This window comes from Mobula hypostoma, chromosome 2 (genome assembly GCF_963921235.1).
Source record: "Mobula hypostoma chromosome 2, sMobHyp1.1, whole genome shotgun sequence".
Lineage (NCBI taxonomy): Eukaryota > Metazoa > Chordata > Chondrichthyes > Myliobatiformes > Myliobatidae > Mobula > Mobula hypostoma.
In genome coordinates, this window is record NC_086098.1 from 122,238,746 (window position 1) to 122,263,915 (window position 25,170).

At 44.8% G+C, this 25,170-nt stretch overlaps 1 protein-coding gene across 1 annotated transcript in view; it reads right to left on the reverse strand.

Moving 5' to 3' along the window:
• Positions 1-6,828: 6,828 nt before the first annotated feature.
• Positions 6,829-25,170, reverse strand: part of susd4 (sushi domain containing 4) — a 54,336-nt gene continuing 35,994 nt past the window's right edge. The window contains 2 exon segments of the mRNA XM_063040582.1: positions 6,829-7,064; positions 9,587-9,996. Coding sequence (XP_062896652.1) covers positions 7,054-7,064; positions 9,587-9,996 — 421 coding nt within the window. The 3' untranslated portion in view covers positions 6,829-7,053.

Genomic DNA, 25,170 nt, shown 5'->3' on the forward strand with positions numbered 1-25,170 from the left:
GTCAGACACCCTGAGCCAATAGGCTGGTCCTGGACTTATTTCATAATTTACTGGCATAATTTACATATTACTATTTAACTATTTATGGTTCTATTACTATTTATTATTTATGGAGCAACTGTAACGAAAACCAATTTCCCCCGGGATTAATAAAGTATGACTATGACTATGACTAAATCATTCTTTTCCATACATTAAATTGCTTAAAAGGTACTTCAACAGGCAATGATTGAAAAAGAAAGAGCAATCTAAGTAATACATTCATCTTTATGGCTTCTATTCGGTTATACATATTCATTGGCAGCAATGAGCATCTATTTAAATTTACGTTAATATCAGCTGTTATGGGAATATAATCATGTTCGTAGATAGTAGACGAGTCTTCAGGTATTTGCACTCCAAGGTATTTAATAATATTACCTTTCCGTTTGAATTTACTCATTCTGTAAATGTTTTCTTGTGGTTCGTAATTAAAATTTAAAGTTTGGATTTTATGTAAATTTCATTTATAGCCAGAGTAAGAACCAAATTCTTTCAGCAGGGATAATAATTTAGGCAAACTTGCATTGGGTTTGGTAAGAGTCACGAGAATGTCATCCGCATATAAACAAATCTTATATTCTATATCTCTGATCAGTACACCTGTTATAATCTTGTCTTCTTTAATTGCCTGGGCCAATGGCTCGATAAAAAGTGGGGCTTAGGGGGCACCCTTGTCGACATCCCCTTTCAAGAAATATTGTTTTAGATAAATTCCCATTTATTTATATTCTGGCTGTAGGGGAAGAATATAAAGATTTCAGACATCCAACTACCTGATTATTAAAGCCAAACTGCTTAAGTACCAAGAAGAGATATTCCCATCGTGCTGAGTCAAAGGCCTTTTCAGCATCAAGCAGATTCCAGGTTATTGGATCATTGTGATCTCTTCTGGGGGAAGTATGACCTGTTCAAAATGGATGGGTTACACCTGAACCCAAAGGGGACCAATAGCCTGGTGGGAAGGTTTAATAGAGCTGTTAGGGACGGTTTAAACTAATTTGGCAGGGGGATGGGAACCAGAATGATAGAGCGGAGGAAGGGGAAAACAGAAATAAATCTAAGATAGTGAGCAGTAAAGATGTCAGGAAAGACAGGCAGGTGATGGGGCCAGAACATCCAAGGATACACGGATTGAATTCACTGTGAAATTTGAAAAAGAGAAGCTGAAATCTGATGTGTCGGTATTCCAGTGGAGTAAAGGAAATTACAGTGGCATGAGAGAGGAACTGGCCAAAGTTGACTGGAAAGGGACACTGGCGGGAAAGATGGCAGAGCAGCAGTGGCTGGAGTTTATGCGAGAAGTGAGGAAGGTGCAAGACAGGTATATTCCAAAAAAGAAGAAATTTTCGAATTGGAAAAGGATGCAACCGTGGCTGACAAGAGAAGTCAAAGTTAAAGCAAAGGAGAGGGCATACAAGGAAGCAAAAATTAGTGGGAAGACAGAGGATTGGGAAGTTTTTAAAAGCATACAAAAGGAAACTAAGAAGGTCATTAAGAGGGAAAAGATGAACTATGAAAGGAAACTAGCAAATAATATCAAAGAGGATACTAAAAGCTTTTTCAAGTATATAAAGAGTAAAAGACAGGCGAGAGTAGATATAGCACCGATAGAAAATGATGCTGAAGAAATTGTAATGGGAGATAAGGAGATGGCAGAGGAACTGAACGAGTATTTTGCATCAGTCTTCACTGAGGAAGACATCAACAGTATACCGGACACTTAAGGGTGGCAGGGAAGAGAAGTGCGCGCAGTCACAATTACGACAGAGAAAGTACTCAGGAAGCTGAATAGTCTAAAGGTAGATAAATCTCCCGAACCAGATGGAATGCACCCTCGTGTTCTGAAGGAAGTAGCTGTGGAGATTGCGGAGGCATTAGCAATGATCTTTCAAAAGTCGATAGATTCTGGCATGGTTCCGGAGGACTGGAAGATTGCAAATATCACTCCATTATTTAAGAAGGGGGCAAGGAAGCAAAAAAGAAATTATAGACCTGTTAGCTTGATATGGGTGGTTGGGAAGTTGTTGGAGTTGATTGTCAAGGATGAGGTTACAGAGTACCTGGAGGCATATGACAAGATAGGCAGAACTCAGCATGGTTTCCTTAAAGGAAAATCCTGCCTGACAAACCTATTGCAATTTTTTGAGGAAATTACAAGTAGGCTAGACAAGGGAGGTACAGTGGATGTTGTACATTTGGATTTTCAGAAGACCTTTGACAAGGTGCCACACATGAGGCTGCTTAACAAGAGCCCATGGAATTACGGGAAAGTTACATACATGGATAGGGTGTTGGCTGATCGGCAGGAACCAGAGAGTGGGAATAAAGGGATCCTATTCTGGTTGGCTGCTGGTTACCAGTGGTGTTCCACAGGGGTCCGTGTTGGGGCCGCTTCTTTTTACGTTGTACATCAACCATTTGGATTATGGAATACATGGCTTTGTGGCTAAGTTTGCTGACGATACGAAGATAGGTGGAGGGGCCGGTGGTGCTGAGGAAACAGAGAGTCTGCAGAGGGACTTGGATAGATTGGAAGAAGGGCAAAGAAGTGGCAAATGAAATACAATGTTGGAAAGTGTATGGTTATGCACTTTGGCAGAAGAAATAAATGGGCAGACTATTATTTAAATGGAGAGAGAATTCAAAGTTCTCAGCTGCAATGGGACTTGGGAGTCCTTGTGCAGGATACCCTTAAGGTTAACCTCCAGGTTGAGTCGGTGGTGAAGAAGGCGAATGCAATGTTGGCATTCATCTCTAGGGGAATAGAGTAAGGCGCTGGTAAGACCTCACTTGGGAGTATTGTGGGCAGTTTTGGTCACCTTATTTAAGAAAGGATGTGTTGATGTTGGAGAGGGTACAGAGAAGATTCACTGGAATGATTCCGGGAATGAGAGGGTTAACATATGAGGAACGTTTGTCCACTCTTGGACTGTATTCCTTGGAGTTTAGAAGAATAACGGGGGGGGCCTCATGGAAACATTTCGAATGTTGAAAGGCATGGACAGAGTAGATGTGGCAAAGTTGCTTCCCATGATGGGGGAGTCTAGTACGAGAGAGCATGACTTAAGGATTGAAGGGTGCCCATTCAGAACAGAGATGCGAAGAAATTTTTTTTAGTCAGAGGGTGGTGAATCTATGGAATTTGTTGCCACGGGCAGCAGTGGAGGCCTAGTCATTGGGTGTATTTAAGTCAGAGATTGATAGGTATCTGAGTAGCCAGGGCATCAAAGGTTATGGTGAGAAGGTGGGGGAGTGGGACTAAATGGGAGAATGGATCAGCTCATGATAAAATGGCGGAGCAGACTCCATGGGCCGAATGGCCTACTTCTGCTCCTTTGTCTTATTGTCTACTATTGCTCATATGGTCAATGAGATGAAGGGCCCATCTCACATTGTCCTGGATTTGCCTACTTTTTACCAAACCTGTTTGATCTGTGTCAGTTAGATCTGGAATTATATTTTCCAATCCTTTCACTAATATTGATGCAAATAATCTATAATCGATGTTTAGTACAGATATGGGCCTATAGGAACTGCACTCAGTCCGATCCTTACCGCTTTTAGGAATTGCTGAAATATTGCTTGATTCCAGGACAATGGAGTTCTGTTATTTTTTTTTAAAGTTTCCCAATCCTCTACTTTCCCACTTATTTTTGCTATATTGTAAGCCCTCTCTTTTGCTTTTATGCTGTCTTTGACTTCCATTTTCAGCCATGGTTACATCATCATCCTTTTAGAATACTAATACTTTTTTGGAAAGTATCTGGCCTGCACTTTCGAATTGCTCCCTGAAACTCCAGCCACTGCTGTTCTGCCATCGTCCCTGCTGGTGTCCCCTTCCGATCATCTTCAGGCAGCTCCTCCCTCATGCCTCTGTACTTCCCCTTATTACCGAGGTTGGACAGAACTGGGCTGTTTTCTCTGGAACAACAGAAGCTGAGGGCAGAGCTGACAGAAATTTATAAAATTATGACTAAAGTAGATATGGGAGACATTCAGAATACTTTTTTTGCAGGGTAGAAATGTCAAGTGTTGAAGGGGATGCATTGGATGTAGTGCTGAAAGAGTATCTGGCAGTTCTGTCATGTCTAAACCAAGGGCACATCCCATGCCTGGTCCTCATGGGCACACACACACACACACACACTCTGAGGATTTGGAGCACATAGTCCTAGACTGGCAATGACTTGATACTCATAATCAGCTCACTACATTTAAGGTGAGAAGGGAAAAGTTTAAAGGAGATGTGTGGGTTTTTTTTGTCTTTAAAACTGTGAGTAGTAGGTATCTGGAAAGGAGTAGTGGCGGAAGGAGTTATGATAGCAGCATTCAAAAGGCTGAAGAAGGGTCTTGGCCCGAAACATCGACAGTTTATTCATTACAATAAATGCTGCCTGACCTGCTGAGTTCCTCCATCATGTTGTGGGTTGTGTCTGTTGCTCTGGATTTCCAGCATCTCTTGTGTTTATTCAAAAGGCTGCTGGATAGGCACATGAATATGCATGGAATGAAGGAATATGGATCATGTACAAGTAAAAAAAATTAGTTTAATTTGGTGTAGTGTTGGGTGCAGACATCTTGGGTCAAAGGCCCTGTTCCTGTGCTGTACTCTTCCGTGTTAATTTAGATGTGTGAGGTGTTGTAGTTTGTGAAGTCATACCAGGGTAGGACATACAATGAATTGTGGTTTCCTTGAACCATATGCAGTAGTCACACTCCAAGTACGTAGTTCTTAGAAAGAGGAGACACAGACAGAATAGGTAGTGAAGAAGGCATTATAAGTATGAGAGTTCAGATGTTATGCTGCAGTTATACAAGACTTTGGTGAGGCCATATATGGAATATTGCGTTCAGTTTTGGATACCCTGCTATCGGAAAAATGTCATTAAACTGGAAAGATTGCAAAGAAGATCTATGAGAATGTTGCCAGGACACGAGGAACTAAGTTACATGGAGAGATTGGGTAGGTTATGACTTTATTCCTTAGAGTGTAGGAGAATGAAGTATGATCTTATAGACGTGTATAAAATCATGAAGGGTATAAACAGGTTGAATATGCAGTCTTTTAAAAATAAAGATTAGCTTTATTTGTCACATATACATTAAAACATACAGTGAAAATTTTCCCCAGAATTAGGGAATTGAAACTGGAAGGCATAATTTTAAGGTGTGATGGGGGGGGGGGAATTTAATAGGAGACTGAGGAACAACTGTTTTACCCAAAGAGTGGTCAGTATATGGAACGAGCTGCCAAATTTGAAAGACACTTGGACAGTTGCAGAGAGAGGAAAGGTTTAGATGGACTTGGGCCAAATGCTGGCAAGGGGTCTAGCTTAGATGTGTACCTCAGCTTACATGGACGAGCTGGGGTGTAAGACACATTTCTGTGCAGTACGACACGCGCTGGGATTGTAATGGAGTCTGGCACACAGGGAGGTATGATTGTCACTGGACCTGTCTGTGGGACATCACTCCCAATTTAGCCACATCCCAAATTAGCTGAGGTGCTAACAGAGACACTGGCAGTTCCATCAGGTTTGAACCAATAGGCATGTCCCATAACCTGGTCGAAGGGTGTGAAGCACATGGTCCCAGGGTGGGAATGCCTGGAAATCCATCATCACATCAGCACCCACCTCTTGTGATGTGACCATAGCTCCTTACCCTATTCATCGCAGACTTTTTATTCATTTTCAGATCTGTTTACTGTGGCAAGACCAGCATTACTACTCATCCCTCCTTGTCCATGATGCCCCAGAGAAGGTGCGGGTGAGCTGAACCACTGCAGTCTTCCTGGTGAAGGTGCTCCCACAGTGCTGTTGGAAAGGGAGTTCTAGCATTCAGATCCAGTGATGTCGAAGGAACAGTGATAGATTTTGAAGTTGGGCAACTTGGAATGGAACCTGCAGGTGGTGGTGTTCTCCTAAACCTGCTGTCTTTGCTCTCCTTGGTGGGACTTGCACCATATCGCCTGACTCCAGGTACAACCTCCTCCTGACCAATGATCTCGCTCTTGAAACAAACCCAAACACAAGACCCACCCATTCTCCTGTCTTAAACCAAGGCACAACCTGTAACCCTTCCCCCTCTTATGACCCTGGAACAGTTCTTGCCCCTAACTCAACAGTTCTTCCCAACTAACCCTAGGTCCAGATCTCGAGTCCTCCCCACCCAGAGGTGTACCTGATCTGTGATTAGAGTGTGGTTTGCAGTAACTGTGAGGGTACTGGAGCCATTAGATTTAACCAGATCCCTATGGTCTGGTGTTACGTACCACCCAGAAGAATGAGGACAACAGGTCTCCACCCTAAGGGACAATGGTGATCCATGTGGGTGTTACAACTGTCTGGTGGTCTCACAGGTGGAGTTGTGTTTATTGTCTATACAACTATTATTCTACCCATTACTAGTACATTATATTGTAGATTTACTTACTCAACTGGATTTAAATGGAAAAAAAATAATGGTTCAGACGGAGGCCAGCTGGTCCATCATGTCCCGTGGATCTTGAGCTGCTCGCTTCTCCCAATTCCTGGACCTTTGAAAGTGTTGGAAGGGGTTCTGTCCCCACCAACCCTTCTATACTTAAGATAAAGAACCTTTAGCTCTCCTCTGGACCTGCTCCTAGGGACCTTAAACATTCCTCCACCCCCTACCCCCCACAAAAGTTATCCTCTATCAGTAAAACAGGTCATTTCTCTTCACTGTTTCCAGAGATATGGTGCTTTTACAAATCTCAGTTAAATATATTGCACCATCTCCATTGCTCCAGGGTATATCAGCTCATCCACAGCCACAAAGCTGTAGCCTTATGTACATCCTCTTGGACCTGCTCTGCATCCTCTCTGGTCCTGTGTAACAGTGTCCACCACTGCACAGCCATGCTCTAACCAACAGTTTGTTCCAGCTTCCCTGTTCCTGCCTCTAGTGGCCAGGGCACAGAATGGAGGGATCCCAGATGTTTTCTTCACCACTTTGTCTGAGATAAAAGTAGTGGGAACAGTTGGCATGTCATGCAGCACCTGTAGAGAGACAGAGAAGGAGCAAAGATAAAGTTTCAGGTTGATGACACAGAAGCAGAATGAATGATGAGTGGATGGGAGGTCTTTGAACTGAAAGGGTAACTCTGTTCCTCCCTCCACAAATGTTACCTGAACCACTGATTTCCAGTTTTTGCCATTTCTTCAACTGCTTGTCCACCCTCTGCTGCACTTGTAGACTCAACTTGTATGGTGGGAGGGAACCACTCTCCCCCACCCTGATCAACAAATTGGGTCACTGGGTTATTGATTGATGTTGCACAATCCTGAAATCTGTCTGTAGACTGTCTCTGCACACTCCCATAAAGTGTCTCTGAACAATCAAACACCATGGATCTATCTGACCCCATGGACCCCAACCACACCCCAGAAATAACTGCCTTTCCCCATGAACCCCAATTATCCACCGGCAGGAACTGTGCTCCCATCCCCAAGGACTCTATCCCAGAGACTCCAGTCATTCCCAGCCTCATACGCTTTAACCAGCCCTCTGGAGATCCCATGTCCCCAAAATCTATCCACACTCATGGATTTCCACCTGCCCATGGATTTCAAACTGGATCCCGACAAAGACCTCAACTGTCCCCCTTCCTTTGACTCCTACTGCCCCCACAGACCCCAATCCTTCCAGCCTTCACCTGTTCTGGAACTCGGAACCCCTCACTGGCCAGCCGGACTCCACCCAGAACCAATAAAACCCTCATACACCTTAGCAAGTTCCTAAATCCCTGTCTCTTTGAACCTTAGACATTCTTGAGACCTCTACTATCAATAGCTCCAGCCCCACCCTAACTACCCAACCCTGCAACTCTACGAATAAGTTCACATCACAAACATGCCCAGTCATTAGTTATGTGGTTTCCAATATTGATCCCTCCAGTGGGTCGCATGGTGAACCCATTCTCACTTTCCTGTCCAATGGACTCCCTATCTCTGAAATATTCAATGTCTATTTCTTAGAGTTAACTCCTTCGAAATTTGAATGCAATCTAGTCCATTACACAAACCAACCTCTCCTCTTCTGACTCTGTCAGCACTTTGCTCTGCCTTGGCAAAGCTGTCAACATAATTAAGTATCCCTCCCAACTCACTCTTCTCTGCTCTCCACTCCCATTAAGCAGAAGATAGAAAAGCTTGAGAACAGATACACCAAACTCAAGGATGGCTTCTATCTTGCTGTTATCGGACCCTGGAACAGACTGCTAAAGTTGAACCCTTGATCTACAATCTGCCTTGTTACAGTCCTTGCACTTCACCTACTAACATAACACTTTCTCTGTAACTGTAACTCTATATTCCCATTGTTTATTTTTGTACTACCCGATGTACTTATTTTTGCAATGATCTGTCTGGATGGAATGAAAACAAAAATTTTTAACTGCATTTCAGTACATGTAATAATGATAACCAAACATAACATCCATCCAGCCCTTTGTGCGCCCCACTCAGGGATCTGAGCCCAGTGGCCTGAGCTCACAGAGACCCCAGCCCCACCAGAGAAACTAACTTGACACACACCCACTTCCATCCCTGGGGAATTCCACCCCCATCCCATAAACTTTGGACCCCAAGTACCAGACACTTTCATTGAAAGTGGCATCACAAGTAGATGTGGTGAAGGTGTTTGACAGGCTCGCCTTCATCAGTCAGGGAATGAATATAAGAATTGGGAAACTATAATGCAGTTATACAAGATGTTGATGAGTCCACATTTGGAGTATTATGTACCGTTTTGATCACTGTGTTATAGGAAAGATGTTATTACAGTACATAGAAAGGGTGCAGAAAGATTTAGCAGGATGTGGCCTGGACTTGGGGTCTGAGTTACAAGGAGAGGTTGCATAGACTAGGACTCCATTCCCTGAAAAGTAGGAAATTGAGGGGTGACCTGTTGGGGATATACAAGATCGTGAGGGTTATAAGTCTTTTTCCCAGGGAGGGGATGCTAAAAAGAAGGCAACACAGGTTTAAGACCAGCACGAAGAAATTTATAAAACACATCAGAGGCAGCTTCTTCACACAAAAAGTGGTGAATATTTGGAATGAGCTGCCAGAAATTGTGGTAAAGGCAGGCATATTAGCAACATTTAAACATGCTCTGAATAAGAACATGGATGGGAAAGGTTTAGAGCTGATGGGCAGATGAGGCTAGTTTGGTTGTTAGCATTGATCAGTTGGGCTGAAGGGCCTGTCACCCCACATGATCCCCTAAATCTGTTCACACCCACATATCCTAGCTGCCCCTCCCATACACTCAAACTGGATCCCTCCATGGAACCCCAGCCATGCCCCTTTTCACATCCCTCTACTGACCCCACATACCCCAACCTCCTTCCAGCCATCACCTGCCTTCCAACCCTCTGAATCCCTCACTGTGCCACAGCACCCCACATTGGGCTGCACCCACCCAAATGGACTGATTCCCACTGGAGAAGCTGGGTGTCCCGATCTCCAGTGAGCCTGGCCCCGGTGTGCCCCAGAAACACAATTGGCTGACCACTTACCATCCAGGATATTGATGCTGGGGCACATTGAGGCTGTTTCTTCTGTTGATGGGCTGTTGACCATCTCCTCTGTCATCGGGTGGGTTGCAGCTGTGTCGAAGGACATGGACGGTGAGGACCCCTCCCACTCCTCTGTCCCCGTGCACTCCAGGTGGCCAGGCCTGGAGGGGGCTACTGGATTGGCGGCGAGAAGTGGGTCAGAGACGCTCCCTGGGTAAGCGGGGGGATTCTGGTCGGATGCCTGGGGCACCTGCTCCCCCTGGGCCACAAGGGCTGCGACCTGGGTGTCCGGTTGCTCAATGGTGCAGTGGCACACTGCCTCCTCGTAGGTGGGTAACACGACGGGCACTCCCTCCACCACCACAAAACTCGGGCTCCCCGACCTCTCCACCTCACCACTGAAACACAAACTGGGCTCCTTAGAACCAGACTGCTTATACACCCCTCTCCACATCCCCTCCTCTTCCCCGCCCCCCACACCCCACTGCATTCAACTGGGACAATTCTGGCTCCGTTTCAGGTCGTCTATTTGAGTGTTCAGTTATTATGACTGAAAGTGACACAGCTTCTGCCTCAGAGTGCCAGAGACCCAGGTTCAGTCCCAACCTCTGATAGTGTCAGTGTGGAATTTACACGTTCTCCCTGTGGGTTACCCCTGGTGCTCCAGTTTCCTCCCACATCTGTAGTCCATAGAGTGAGTGGCAGAATTGTCACACAGTGGAGCAATTCAGAAACAATCCCTTCAGCTTTCCATGTCCATGCCAACTTTACACCATCTACACTAACCCCATTCACCTGCATTAGGACCTATTCAAGTACTGAACCAATGCCTATTAGATGTCGTAACTGCACAATTCTACCACCTCCTCTGGCAGAGTGTTCCAGATATTAACCACTCAGGAGTCAGGGAATTGAGTATAGAAGTTGGGAAGGTTATGCTGCAGTGGTATAAAATGTCGGTGAGGCCGCATTTGAAGAATAGTCCTCAGATTTGGTCACCCTACTATAGAAAACATGACATTAAGCTGTAAAGTGTGCAGAAGAGATGTATGAGGATGTTGCCAAGTCTAGAGGACTGAGCTATGGAGGGAGGTTGAGCAGGCTAGGATTTTATACATTGGAATGTAGGAAAATGAGGTGAGATGTTATCGAGGTGTTTAAAGTTACTAGGGGCATAGAGATAGTGTCTCCATCTTTTCTATCAGGTTTAGGGAATCAAGAACCAGAGGGCATAGGTTTAAGGTCAGAGGAAAGAGGAATCTGAGGTGCAACTTTTTTTCCTAGAGGACAACCCTGGGATGTATATGGTCAGTATATGGAACGAGGTGCCAGAAACAGTGATTGAGGCAGGTACATTAACATTTACTGGATTCTTATACAAGCATATGAATAGGGAAGGTTTAGAGGAATATGGGCCTGGCACGGGCAAATGTGACTAGCTTAGGTGGCAATCCTGGTTGGCATAGACCAGTGGGGCAATGTGTCTGCTTCCATGCTGTGAGACTCACGATGCTTTTCCAACTGTGCCAAAGGGCCTGAGACCTGAACCACCAATTGTTTCTTGGTCGGCAAGGACCAGTTGGGCCTATTTTCATAGTGTATGACTGTATGACACTGAAAAATCTTATCCTTTGGATTCCTTTGAAAGTCCCCCTGGGTAAAATAGGCCCCCTGGCTTTGATTTAGCGTTTAATGGACAGCATAGTTCCTTTTTTTTGGCGTGTGCCTGTGTGCATGCGAGTCTATGCATGTGCATCTGCGTGTGCGTGCGTGCACAATGACATCTTTTTCATGGCTTTTACAAGGTGCGGAGCAAGAGAGGAGACTGTGTGGTGCATCACTCCTCACACAGGCGTTTTTGCAGTACTTTCCCTTTATTTTACGAGGTCAAGTTGCGATCTCGACACTCAACCCGGCACGGATGGAAAGCGTATTTGGGAGTGGACCCAACTAGTTTCGAACCCGGGAACCTCTGCTCCCGGGTCTGGCGCCGATGTTGTTGTGTTACCAGCCGGCCTCGGACAGCATAGTTCCAATAGCCAAAGGGCCCACTTCCATGTGGTGTGACTGTGCAGCAAAGTTCACTCAAAACTTATCAACTTTCAGATTCTGAAAATCAAACAAAAAAATCTTCAAACTGAAAATCTGCAAGAATAGAAATTGCTGGGGGAAAAAATCAGCAGATCATCCGTTTAAAAAAAAAGAAACTGTTAACGTATCAGGTGAAAGACCTGAGAAGGAAAGAAAACAAGATGACCCAAGAGACTGCAGATGCTGGAATCTGGAGGAACACAAATTCTAAACACAGGAGATTCTGCAGATGCTGGAAATCCAGAGCAACACACACAAAATGCTGGAGGAACTCAGCAGATCAGGCAGCATCTATGGAAATGAATAAACAGTCGACATTTTGGGCCGAGACCCTTCTTCAGGACAGGAGGGGGGAAGACGCCAGAATAAAAAGGTAGGGAGAGGGGAAGGAGGACTAGCTAGAAGTTGACAGGTGGAGCCAGGTGGGTGGGAAATGTAAAGGACTGGAGAAGAAGGAATCTGCTAGGGGAGCAGCGTAGACCATGGGAGAAAGGGAAGAACGGGAGACAACTGGAGGAGGCGATAGGCAGGTGAGAAGAAGAGGTAAGAGGCCAGAGTGGGAAATGGAAGAAGAGGGAAGGGGGAGGGGAAAAACAGAAGAAGAAATCAATGTTAATGCCATCAGGTTGGAGCCTACATAGATGGAATATGAGTGTTGCTCCTCCACACTGTCAGCGGCCTCATTGTGGCAAAAAAGGAGGCAATGGACTGATATGTCAGAATGGGAATGAGGATAGGAATTGAAATATTTGGGCACCAAGAAATTCCACTTTTTGTGGATGGATCTGAAGAAGAGTCTTAGTCTGAAATGTTGACTGCTTACTTAATTCCAAAGATGTTGCCTGATCTGCTGAGTTCCTCCAACATTTTGTGTGTATAACACACAGTCTGTTGGAAGAACTCAGTGGGCCAGACAGCATCTGTGGAGGGAAAGGGACAGTAGACATCTGGGATTGATGTCGTTCATTTGGGTGAAGGGTGTTGGTTCAAGATATCCATTTCCCTTCACAGCTTCTGCTTGACTCACTAAGCACAGAAATGGGCCATTTGGCCCATCTAGTCTGCGCCAAACCATTAATCTGCCTAGTACCGTCAACCTATACCTTGACCATAGACCTCCACACCCCTACCATCCATGTACCTATTCAAATTTCTCTTAAATGTTGAAATCAACTCCACATACACCACTTGCACTGCCAGCTCATTCCACACTCTCACCATCCTCTGAGTAAAGAGGTTCCCCTTATGCTCCTCTTAAACATTTCACCTTTCACTCTTAACCCATGACCTTTAGTTGTAGTCTCACCAACCTCAGTGGAAAAAGCCTTCTTGTATTTACCCCATCTATACCCCTCATAATTTTGTATACCTCTATCAAATCTCCCCTCAATCTTCTACATTCTAGGGAATAAAGTCCGAACCTATTCAATCTTTCCCCATAACTCAGGTCCTCAATCTTTGACAACATCCTGGTAAGTGTGACCAAAACTGCACGATACTCCAAATTAGGCCTCACCAACATTTTATACATCTTCAACATAACATCCCATTTCCTGTAGTCAATATTTTGATTTATGAAACTGGGAGGGGAAGATGGCGGTGCGACGCGGCTCACAGCGGCCACTCCAGTGGTGATGTCTGTTATTTGTCAAGTAGGGTGCCGTGCACAATCCTGATTTGATGGAGACAGATGTGACAGCACGGAGGAACATCTGGTGAAACTTCTGAAATGCCTGCTTCGCTGCTGCTGTTACTGTGTGGTCCAGAATCTCCAGAGAAGGCCCCGAGTCCTCGGCTTTGCTTGTTGCTCGGCAGCCGGGGTGGGGTTGAAGCGTTTGACAGAGGATGGTGCTCGGAGAGGCTGTGTCGGAGGGGCTGGTCGGAGGCTCGAAGTTTTCGGACGGACTCAGAGTCCGCTGCGGGCGGATGCTTCTAGTGGTGCTGCATTAGCAAGTTTGCGGCGCTTGGAGGTTCATGGCAGGGTGAGTTTCTCCCTTCTGCCACCCGTGTGAGATGATGAGTCTACTGGGACTTCGAGAATTTTTTTTTTTACTGTGCCCATGGTCTGCTCTTTGTCAAATTATGGTATTGCTTTGCACTGTTGTAACTATATGTTATAATTATGTGGTTTTGTCAGTTTTAGTCTTGGTTTAAACTGTGTTTTCTTGTGATATCATTCTGGAGGAATGTTGTATCATTTTTTAATACATGCATTTCTAAATGACAATAAATGAGGACTGAGTGTCCTCATAATCTAAAAAAAAAAGCAACACCTCACACTTGTCTGCATTAAATTCCATCTGCAATTTTTCAGCCCATTTTTCCAGCTGGTTCATATCCTGCTGTAAACTTTGATGGTCTTCCTCGCTGTCCACCACAGCCCAAATCTTGGTGTTTATCCCCACAAATTTGCTGATCTAGTTTACCACATTATCGTCCAGGTTGTTTGATAGACAACAAACAACAATGGACCCGGTACCGATCCCTTTGGCATACCAGTAGTCACAGGCCTCTAGCCAGAGAGGCAATCATTTACAACCACTCTCTGGCTCTTCCACAAAGCCAATGTCTAATCCAATGTACTACCTCATCTTGAATGCCAAGCAACTGAACCTTACTGGCCAACCTCCCATGCGGGACCATGTGGTAGGCCTTGCTAAAGTCCATGCAGACAACATTACTGCCTTGCCTTCATCAACTTTCCTGATAATTTATTTGTAAAACTCTGCAAGATTGTTTAGATACGACTTACCACATACAAAGCCATGTTGACTATCCCTAATCAGTCCATGTCTATCCAAATACTTATATGTCTGGTCCCTCAAAGTACCTTCCGATTACTTTCCCACGACTGATGTCAGGCTCATCAGCCTATAACTTGAGTTCTATCAGCAATTTATTTCAATAGAAAAAAAACAAGTTAGTTTAGATAGCAGAAAAGGTGGAACAATGGAACTGTCTGTCATGGGGTGTGATGATGTGGTCATTCACTGGACTATCAAGCTACTTTGTCTGTGCAATGTGTTTCTAATGTTGTGAAGTTTGGTTGATGCCCAGTAAAACCAGAGTATGAAAATGAAGTAAAAAGAGAAAGAAGGACTGGAAAGTAAAAACACCCAGTCCTGATACAAATAGGAAATGGGGAGTTACTGTACCTGAAATTGGAGAATTCAGCATTGAGCATCGCAGACTGTACTGTGCCAAAACAGTTTATGAGGTGTTGTTCAAGCTGCACTGGCCTCTATGTATCAGTGCTGAGGTCACGGACTGATTGGTCACAGCAGGAGTGGGATGGGAAGTTAAAGTGCCAGACAAGAGGGAGATCGGGGTCACCCTGCAGATTGGGTACAGGTGTTCCACAAAGTGATCACTCAGTCTGTGAATACAGTTCACTCGATGAGAAAAAGTATGAATGCTGCTTCGTCTGGAAGAACTGTCTAGATCTGAATAGTGGGAAGAACATAAAGGATAGAGAGAACATCTCCTGAGGCTGCAGTGGAAGTGCATGGGACCAGCAATGATGGGTGGGGATGATAGATAGATAGATAGATATACTTTATTAATCCCGAGGGAAATTGGGTTTCGTTACAGCCGCACCAACCAAGAATAGAGCGTAAATATAGCAATACAAAAACCAGAAACAATCAAACAACAAAATGCAAACTATACCAGATGGAAAATAAGTCCAGGACCAGTCTATTGGCTCTGGGTGTCTGACCCTCCACGGGAGGAGCTGCAAGTTCGATGGCCACAGGCAGCAACGAACTCCCGTACCGCCCAGTGTTGTATCTCGGTGGAATGTGGCCGAAGTCCAACAATAAAAAGTTCAATATCTGGTCTACAAACTGGATGCAAGAGTGGAGTAGGGAAGAGTGGATTGCAAATAGAGCAATCCAAAATGCTGGAAGGGGAGGGAAGTGCTCTATTCTGTGGCAGAGGGGAAACCTTAGTTCAGAAAGAAGAAAGGCATTTCAAAGGCACCTTGGTGGAAAGTCTCACTATCCAGAGGAACAATGCAAGAGGAACGATGAAATCAGCAGAATGGGATGGAGGCCTTACAGGATGCAAGGTTCTGCCAGTGAAAAGCATGAATAAAGGATTTGGCCAGCAGATTTCAGATGTTGTTTTGCATTGTTTACAATGAGTGAAATCCTGAGAATTGAAATCTGGAGGCCAAGAAACTACAGATGCTGGAATTAGGAGAAACACACAAACTGCTGGAGGAAGTCAGCATGTCTGAGGAAAGAGATGCACAGTTGAGATCCTTCATCTGGATCCAGGGTCTGGGCTTGACTGTCCTATAGCTCCCTCAGTCAGACTCTCACATTCAAACTTCCCACATAAAGTGCTGCTGGCACCACCCAACTTAAACCACCCAGGTGATGCCACCCAGTGCTCCATTCTCAGCGAAAGGCCTGTTTCCTGAACTAACCACTGTCAACATCTGTCTAAAGACAACAGAACTGCATTTAAATTGCTTCCTGCTTTCTCACTGAGCAGGCAGAAAGTTACTTCTACAATATAAAGCGGATTAACTCTTAGAATGAGTGGAGGGGCAGTTAACCTTCTCCTTAAACCAGGTGTAGTTACTCAATAAACATGGCCCACTTTCCTAGTGTAGCCCTAGTTTCTACTTTAAGACACTCAGTTCCAAATTTCAAATCTATTACAACACTGATCACTCTGGAAACATCAACCAGAGGAGACAAGATGCACCAGTAAAAATCATAATGATTGCATTATGAAATCTGAAATAAAAAGTCAGTGCTAGAAAGACTCAACAGGTCAGTCAGCATCTGTAGTGAGAGTAAGAGTCAGGGGAGGGGAGAAAGGATCGGCAATGATTGTATGGTGGAACGGACTCGATGGGCCCAATGGCCTAATTCTGTTGCTATGTCTTATGGTCTTGTTCAAACTGGGAAAGAGGGAAAAGCAAGTATCAGAAATGCTGGAAGCTCTCCAAGGTTCAGCAATATTTGTGGAGAGAGAAGCAGTCAATAGGTCCAAGGCCCTTTGTTAGAACTGGGAAAGCAAGGGTCATAGAGTCATACAGCATGGAAACAGGTGCTCAGCCATGATGACCAATGCTCAGCCACTCTCACTTGTCTGCACTTGACCCATTTTTATCTGAACTTTTCCTGTCCACGTACTTGTCCAAGTCAGCAAATGTTATTGTACCAGCCTCAGCCACTTCATGGCAGCTTGTTCCAAATACTGACCACCCCTTCATGAAGAAGTTACCCCTCAGGCTCTTTTAAATCTTTCCTCTCTCAGTCTAAATCTATGCCCTCTAGTTTATGGTTTGCTTTCTATGGAGAAAAAGACTGGCCATTCTAGTCAGAGGCAAATTAGTTTTCAGCAGGACAGATGATAGGATGTGCCACCCTGACTTGGAAATGTACTGGTCATCCTTTACAGTCACTGGATCTAAATGTTGGAATCGCTCTCCAACAACTGAAGGACTGCAGTGTGTCAATGTTGCTTTCCACCACCAAAAGGATAAGTACATAAGACAGGAGAAAAATGCCAGGCAGTAGATGCACCCAGCTTCCCCTTACATGGATGAAGGCCATCTTCTGCTCAGATCCACAGTCAGTTCGCAGATTGATTAGCATCTGTGACCTGTTCAAGTTGACATCTTGGGCCAAAGTCAATTATGGTGAGAGTGAAGCCATGCTCCTTGCTGACTGGCTGGACTAATCCGATGTCCCCTTCACCATCAGGTCTGATTACCTGAAGGTACTGAGGCTGGAGTGGATTATGAAGGCTAAACAGAAGTGGGTCTGTGGCAATGTCAATAACTGGGAAGAACTTGGTTGTCAGGAGTGAAGTACTCTCAGGGCTGCTATACTTGGTACAGGTATAGCCTTTTCCCAGCTCCTCTGCTTAGGAATTGCTTGGGACATCTTCCAGTTCTTTCAAAGGTTCAAGATGGAGAAAGTCTAACAGGCCATGATGCACACCCTCACAGAATGGGGACAAAGGTTGACCTCATCCTAATGACCACTTTCAAATGTGGCTGCATCAGATTGTGTGTAGAATCAAAATATTTAGGCACCACACATCACAATGTGCTGAGGTTTTGCCTGTCCCTGGTGTTGTGGGAGATAGGACTGGCCCTGTCGCCACACCACCTGTCCTTCATGGACGAGCTGTTCAGAACAAGCATCTTGTGATCATAAATCCAATATAAAATGGTCAACATAGAACATCCTGCAAATACTGTGGGGCAGGTACTCGATGGAGACTGTGGGGTGGTTGCCCAAGGAAACTGTCCAAATCATCTGGCAGAATGCCTTATCAACAGAATTTACCACCAGCCAAGTGAGGTCTTGGTACATGTTGATAAGGAGGGGCCTTTACAGTCAGATCCTTCCACAAAGGTAACATAACCTTGGACAGCTGTGGTGGGTAAGAGATGGTCACCCACCTCTTTGTTGATTTAATATGGGGCTGTGAGGAAAGATGCAAGGATTTTTGTTTCGGTCCATCCCAAGCAGCTGTGTAACAGAGGACTGTCCTATCTATGGGCTGTTCCTAGGGGCACACAGTGAAGCAGATATCAGATGCTGCTGGAAAGTCATCAACTCAATGAAAGATGTCCTTTGATCTGGCCGAAACTTTTTGGTGCAGAGTACCCCTGTGGCCATCCCCCTCAACAACAGGTACATCACTTTGGATACTGTCGTGGGGGATGACCTAACAGAGGAAAGTTGCAGTGGTTGGGTCTCTGGCACTGAGTCTGCCTCTGTGACTCAAAGGGAAGGGAGGGAAAGAGGAGAGGCGCGCTGTGGTGATAGGGGTTTCATTTGTGAAGGGAAACAGACAGGAGGTTCTGTGGGCGTGCTTGAGATTCCCAGATGGTATGTTGCCTCCCGGGTGCCAGGGTCCAGGATATCTCGGATCGAGTCCTCAGCATTCTTAAGTGGGAGGGCGAACAGCCAGAAGTTGTGGACCATATAGATACCAATGACATGGGTAGGACGAGTGACAAGGTTCTGCATAGGGAGTTCAGGGAGTTAGGTGCTAAGTTAAAGGGCAGGACCTCCAGGGTTGTGATCTCAGGATTGCTATCCATGCCATGTGCTAGTGAGTCCAGAACTAGGAAGATTATACAGTTTAATACATGGCCAAGGAGTTGGTGTAGGAGGGAGGGCATAAGATATCTGGATCATCGGGCTCTCTTGCAGGGAAGGTAGGAGCAGTACAGAAGGGTCAGTTTTCACCTGAACTGGAGGGGACTGAAAGGTTTGTTAATGCTGCAGGGTGAGGTTTAAACTAGAGTTGCAAGGGGATGGAAACCAGAATGCCAGAACAGTTAGAGGAGAGTTGGTGGAGGCAGATACTGGTAAGACTTCAGACAAAGTTAGGAATCAAAAGGTTGAGTGTGGTGGGACTAGTGTCCTGAGCTGTGTATATTTCAGTGCAAGAAGTATGGTAGGAAAGGCGGATAATAGTGCTGAAGATGAGGTAGCTGGTTTACAAACAGAGCCCATGTGCAGTGATGATAGGGCATAATTGCAGTCAACAGGATGAGTTGCAACATAAAAGGCGGACAAAATCAAAAAGGGTGAATGCAGGGCTGAAGGTGTTGTATTTGAATGTGCACAGTATATGGAATAAAGTAGATAACTTGCAGCACAGTTGTGGATTGGCAGGAATGATGTTGTAGGCATCACTGAATCATGGTTGAAAAATCATCTTCGGGAGTTTAATGTCCAAGGATATACATTGTATTGAAAGAAGAGGCAAGAAGGTAGAGAAGGCAGCGTTGCTCTGCTGGTAAAAAATGAAATCAAATCATTAGAAAGAGGTGACAGTGTCGGAAGGTGTTGAAACATTGTGGATAGAGCTAAGGAACTACAAGGGAAAAAAAGACCCTAATGGGAGTTACATACAGACCCCAAACAGTAATAAGGATGCGGTCTACAAGTTACAATGGGAGATATAAAATGCAAGCCAAAAGGGCAATGTTACAATAGTCATGGGGGATTTCAACATACAGGTAGATTGGGAAAATCAGGTTGATGCAGGATTCCAAGAGGGGGACTTTCTAGAATGCCTATGAGATGGTCTTTGAGAGCAGTTTGTGGTTAAGCCCACTAGAGGATAAACTATTCTGGATTGGGTGTTGTGCTATGAACCAGAGTTGATTAGAGAACTTAAGGTAAAAGAACCCTTGGGGAAAAGTGATCATAACCCTTGGTGAAAATTCACCCTGAAATTTGCGAAGGAGAAGCTAAAGTCAGCTGTATCAGTATTACAGTGAAGTAATACAGAGACATGAGAGAAGAGTTGGCCAGAAATGACTGGAAAAGAACACAGCAGGGATAATGGCAGAGCGGCAATGGCTTCAATTTCCGGAAGCAATTCGAAAGGCACAGGATATACACACCCCAAAGAGGAAGAAGTATTCTAATGGAAAGATGACACAACCATGGCTAATAAAAGAAGTCAAAGCCAACATGAAAGACAATGAGAGGACATATAACAGAGCAAAAGTTAGTGGAAAGTTGGAGGATTGGGAAGCTTTTAAAAACCAACAGAAGGCAACTAAAAGGACATTAAGAAGGTAAAGATGGAATATGAAAGTAAGCTAGCCAATAATATTAAAGAGGATACCAAATGTTTCTTCAGATACATAAAGTGTAAAAGAGAAGTGAGAGTGGAAATCAGACCGTCAAAAAACAATGCTGGAGAGGTAGTAATGGGGGACAATGAAATGAACTGAATAAGTATTTCACATCAGTCTTCACTGTGGAAGATACTAGCAGTATGGTGGAAGTTCCATGTGTCAGGATCCATGAAATGTATTAAGTTGCCATAACTAGAGAGAAGGTTCTTGTGAAACTCGAAGGTCTAAAGGCAGTTAAGTCACCTGGACCAGATGGTGTACAGCCCAAAATTCTGAAGGAGGTGACTGAAGAGATCGTGGAGGCATTAGTAATGATCTTTCAAGAATCACTAGTTTCTAAAATGTTCCCAGAAGACTGGAAAATAGTACAGCACAGTACAGACCCTTCGGCCCACAATGTTGTGCCGACCCTCAAACCCTGCCTCCCATATAAGCCCCCACCTTAAATTCCTCCATATACCTGTCTAGTAGTCTTTTAAACTTCACTAGAGTATCTGACTCCACCACTGACTCAGGCGGTGCATTCCACGCACCAACCACTCTCTGAGTAAAAAGCCTTCCTCTAATATCCCCCTTGAACTTCCCACCCCTTACCTTAAAGCCATGTCCTCTTGTATTGAGCAGTGGTTCCCTGGGGAAGAGGCGCTGGCTATCCACTCTATTTATTCCTCTTATTATCTTGTACACCTCTATCATGTCTCCTCTCATCCTCCTTCTCTCCAAAGAGTAAAGCCCTAGCTCCCTTAATCTCTGATCATAATGCATACTCTCTAAACCAGGCAGTATCCTGGTAAATCTCCTCTGTACCCTTTCCAATGCTTCCACATCCTTCCTATTGTGAGGCGACCGGAACTGGACACAGTACTCCAAGTGTGGCCAAACCGGGGTTTTATAGAGCTGCATCATTACATCGTGACTCTTAAACTCTATCCCTTGACTTATGAAAGGTAACCCCTCATAAGCTTTCTTAACTACCCTACCCACTTGTGAGGCAACTTTCAGGGATCTGTGGACATGTACTCCCAGATCCCTCTGCTCCTCCACACTACCAAGTATCCTGCCATTTACTTTGTACTCTGCCTTGGAGTTTGTCCTTCCAAAGTGTACCACCTCACACTTCTCCGGGTTGAATTCCATCTGCCACTTCTGCATTCTATCAAGGTCTCTCTGCAATCTTTGACAATCCTCTACACTATCTACAACACCACCAATCTTTGTGTCGTCTGCAAACTTGCCAACCCACCCTTCTACCCCCACATCCAGGTCGTTAATAAAAATTACAAAAAGTAGAGGTTCCAGAACAGATCCTTGTGGGACACCACTAGTCACAATCCTCCAATCTGAATGTACTCCCTCCACCACAACCCTCTGCCTTCTGCAGGCAAGCATTTGCAAATGTCACTCCACTCTTCAAGAAAGGAGAAAGGCAGACGAAAGGAAACTATAAGCCAGATAGTCTGACTTCAGTGGTTCAGTCGTCACATGGTGTGAGCAGAATTATCTGCAGCTTAATGTGAAAAAAACTAAGGAGCTGGTGGTGGACCTGAGGAGGGCTAAGGCACCGGTGACCCTGTTTCCAACCAGGGGGTCAGTGTGGACATGGTGGAGGATTACAAATACCTGGGGATACAAATTGACAATAAACTGGACTGGTCTAAGAACACTGAGGCTGTCTACAAGAAGGGTCAGAGCCGTCTCTATTTCCTGAGGAGACTGAGGTCCTTTAACATCTGTCGGACGATGCTGAGGATGTTCTACGAGTCTGTGGTGGCCAGTGCTATCATGTTTGCAGTTGTGTGCTGGGGCAGCAGGCTGAGGGTAGCAGACACCAACAGAATCAACAAACTCATTCATAAGGCCAGTGATGTTGTGGGGATGGAACTGGACTCTCTGACAGTGGTGTCTGAAAAGAGGATGCTGCCCAAGTTGCATGCCATCTTGGACAATGTCTCCCATCCACCACATAATGTACTGGTTGGGCACAGGAGTACATTCAGCCAGAGACTCATTTCACCGAGATGCAACACTGAGCGTCATAGGAAGTCATTCCTGCTTGTGGCCATCAAACTTTACAACCCCTCCCTTGGAGGGTCAGACACCCTGAGCCAATAGGCTGGTCCTGGACTTATTTCCATCTGGCATAATTTACATATTATTATTTAATTATTTATGGTTTTATATTGCTATATTTATACTCTATTCTTGGCTGGTGCAACTGTAACGAATCCCAATTTCCCTCAGGATCAATAAAGTATGACTATGACTATGGTTGGGAAGATGTTGGAGTCGATTATTAAGGATGAGGTTTTGGAGTTCTTGGAGGCACATGATAAAATAGACCATAGTCAGTATGGTTTCCTCAAGGAAAAATCTTGCCTGACAAATCTGTTGGAATTCTTTGAAGAAATAGACAAAGGAGATTCCGTTGATGTTGTGTACTTGGATTTTCAGAAGGCCTTTGACAAGGTGCCACACATGAGGCTGCTTAACAAGCTGCGAGCCCGTGGTATTGAAGGAAGGATTCTAAGATGGATAAAGGCAGGAGGCTAGCTGGCTGGCTGCTGGAGACTAGTGGTGTTCCACAGGGGTCAGTGTTGGGACTGATTCTTTAAGGTAGAGGTTGACAGATTCTTGATTGGTCAGTGCACGAAAAGATATAGGGAGAAGGCAGGAGATTGGGGCTGAGAGAAAATTTGATCAGCCATGATGAAATAGCGGAGAAGACTCGATGGGCCAAACGGCCTAATTCTGTTCCTGTATCTACTGGTCACAGAGAAATGTGCAAGAGGGAGTACAGGTGTCCCCCGCTTTTTGAACGTTCACTTTACGAAACCTCACTGTTACAAAAGACCTACATTAGTTACCTGTTTTCGCTAACAGAAGGTGTTTTCACTGTTACGAAAAAAGCAGCACGAGAAAAAAAACAGCGCGCTCTCGCCGGGAACGGCATTCTAGCCGGCATTGCTTAAACACGTGCCTGTGAGCATCCGTTAGCAAGGTGAGTTCTAAGGTATCAGAAAAGCCTGAAAGAGCTCATAAGGGTGTTACACTGAGCATAAAACTAGACATACTTAAGTGTTTCGATCGTGGTGAACGAAGGAAGGACAAAGTGAGTTTGACTTGTGGAAGTTGACAAAGATGATGTTGAAGAGGTTTTGGCATCTCATGACCAAGAACTGATAGATGAAGAGCTGATGCAATTGGAAGGGGAAAGGATAACAATCGAAACCAAATGTAGTAGCGAATGGACTAAAAGTGAAATCGTCCAGGAACTGAACGTGAAGCAACTGCATGTGATTTTCGCTGGAATGATAAGGTACGATTTTAATTTTGAAAGGGTACGTCTGTTTAGGGCATATTTGCAGGATGGTTTGATTGCTTACAAAGAACTGTATGATCTAAAAATGCGCAAGGCGAAGCAGTCGTTTTTCAAGCCTTCCACATCAGCCACAGCAGACGACGCACCTCGACCTTCGACATCGAGGCAAGCAGACATAGAAGAAGATGGACCTGCCTGCCCTGATGGAAACAGACAACACCCTAGTGTCCCACCACCCCAACCCCCGGGCCTTGGACAGATACCGATCCGCGGAGAATGCAGCGGTAGCCGGGACGCACCAAGCACATCTTTAAGAAAAAAACCCAAAATAAACAAGCTAATTATTTAGGTGCCGCCCAGCACGTAAATGTCAGCCTAGATCAGAGGTGATTGCCAATTGCACCGCCTCTGATCTGGGCCGACATTTATGTGCCGGGCGGCACCTAATTAATTAGCTTGTTTATTTCAGCTTTTTTCTTAAAGATGTGCTGAGTGCATTCTGGCTACCGCTGCACCCCTGCATTCTCCACGAATCGGTATCAGTCAGTGGTCTGGAGGGTGGGGACCACTGCACCACCCCAACCTCTGACGACTAAGCCTAACACACCATCATCAGTGTGCTCAGTGTCTTCACGATTCCCGTAAGTGATACTACACTGTACATATATTATTTCTACTTTATATCAGCTGTGTATTTTTACGTGTTATTTGGCAGCTTCATAGCTTAAAGGTTACTGGAGAGTGTTTCTGCTGAGAGCGCTTGCGTGAGATTTTCGCTACGGAGAACAGTGCGGCAATGATTGTGGAAAAGTATTTCTACTTTATACGGCTGTGTATTCATCATATCATTCCTGCTTTTACTATATGTTACTGTTATTTTAGGTTTTAAGTGTTATTTGGCATGATTTGGTAGGTTATTTTTGAGTCTGCAAACGCTCACAAAATTTTCCCATATAAATAAATGGTAATTGCTTCTTCACTTTACGACATTCCGGCTTATGAACCATTTCATAGGAATGCTCTACCTTCGGATGGTGGGGGAAACCTGTACTGCCAAATGGCACATTCTAAGCTGCAGGAGTACGTGCTGAGGAATACACCAAATCTCAGTGCAGTCAATGCAAAGGCTCTGTGACCACAATCTAGGGTCCTTCCACTACAGGACATTAAGGGGTGATTTGTGTGGGTAGCCCCTGAAACACTGGAGTGGTGTATCACTCCAAGGGCCACATGAGTGGTAATCGTGTCATAGTTTTTAAAAATAAGTTAACACTACTGAATATACTGATCATTAATGTAATAGTTTTGCACTGTTTATTCCACTGTGGACTTTTTAAAAGTTTAGAATAAAGTTTATTTTTGAAATAAAAAAAGGAAGGCAGTTAAAGCCCATCTCTTCACCAGCCTTTGATGGTAGGAAGCAGAGGGTGATTGTGGAAGATTGTTTCTTGGATTGTAGGTTTGTAACTGATGGTGTGCCTCAGGGGTCAGTGCTGGGCCTGTTGTTATTTGTCTGTTATATCAATGATTTGCAGATGG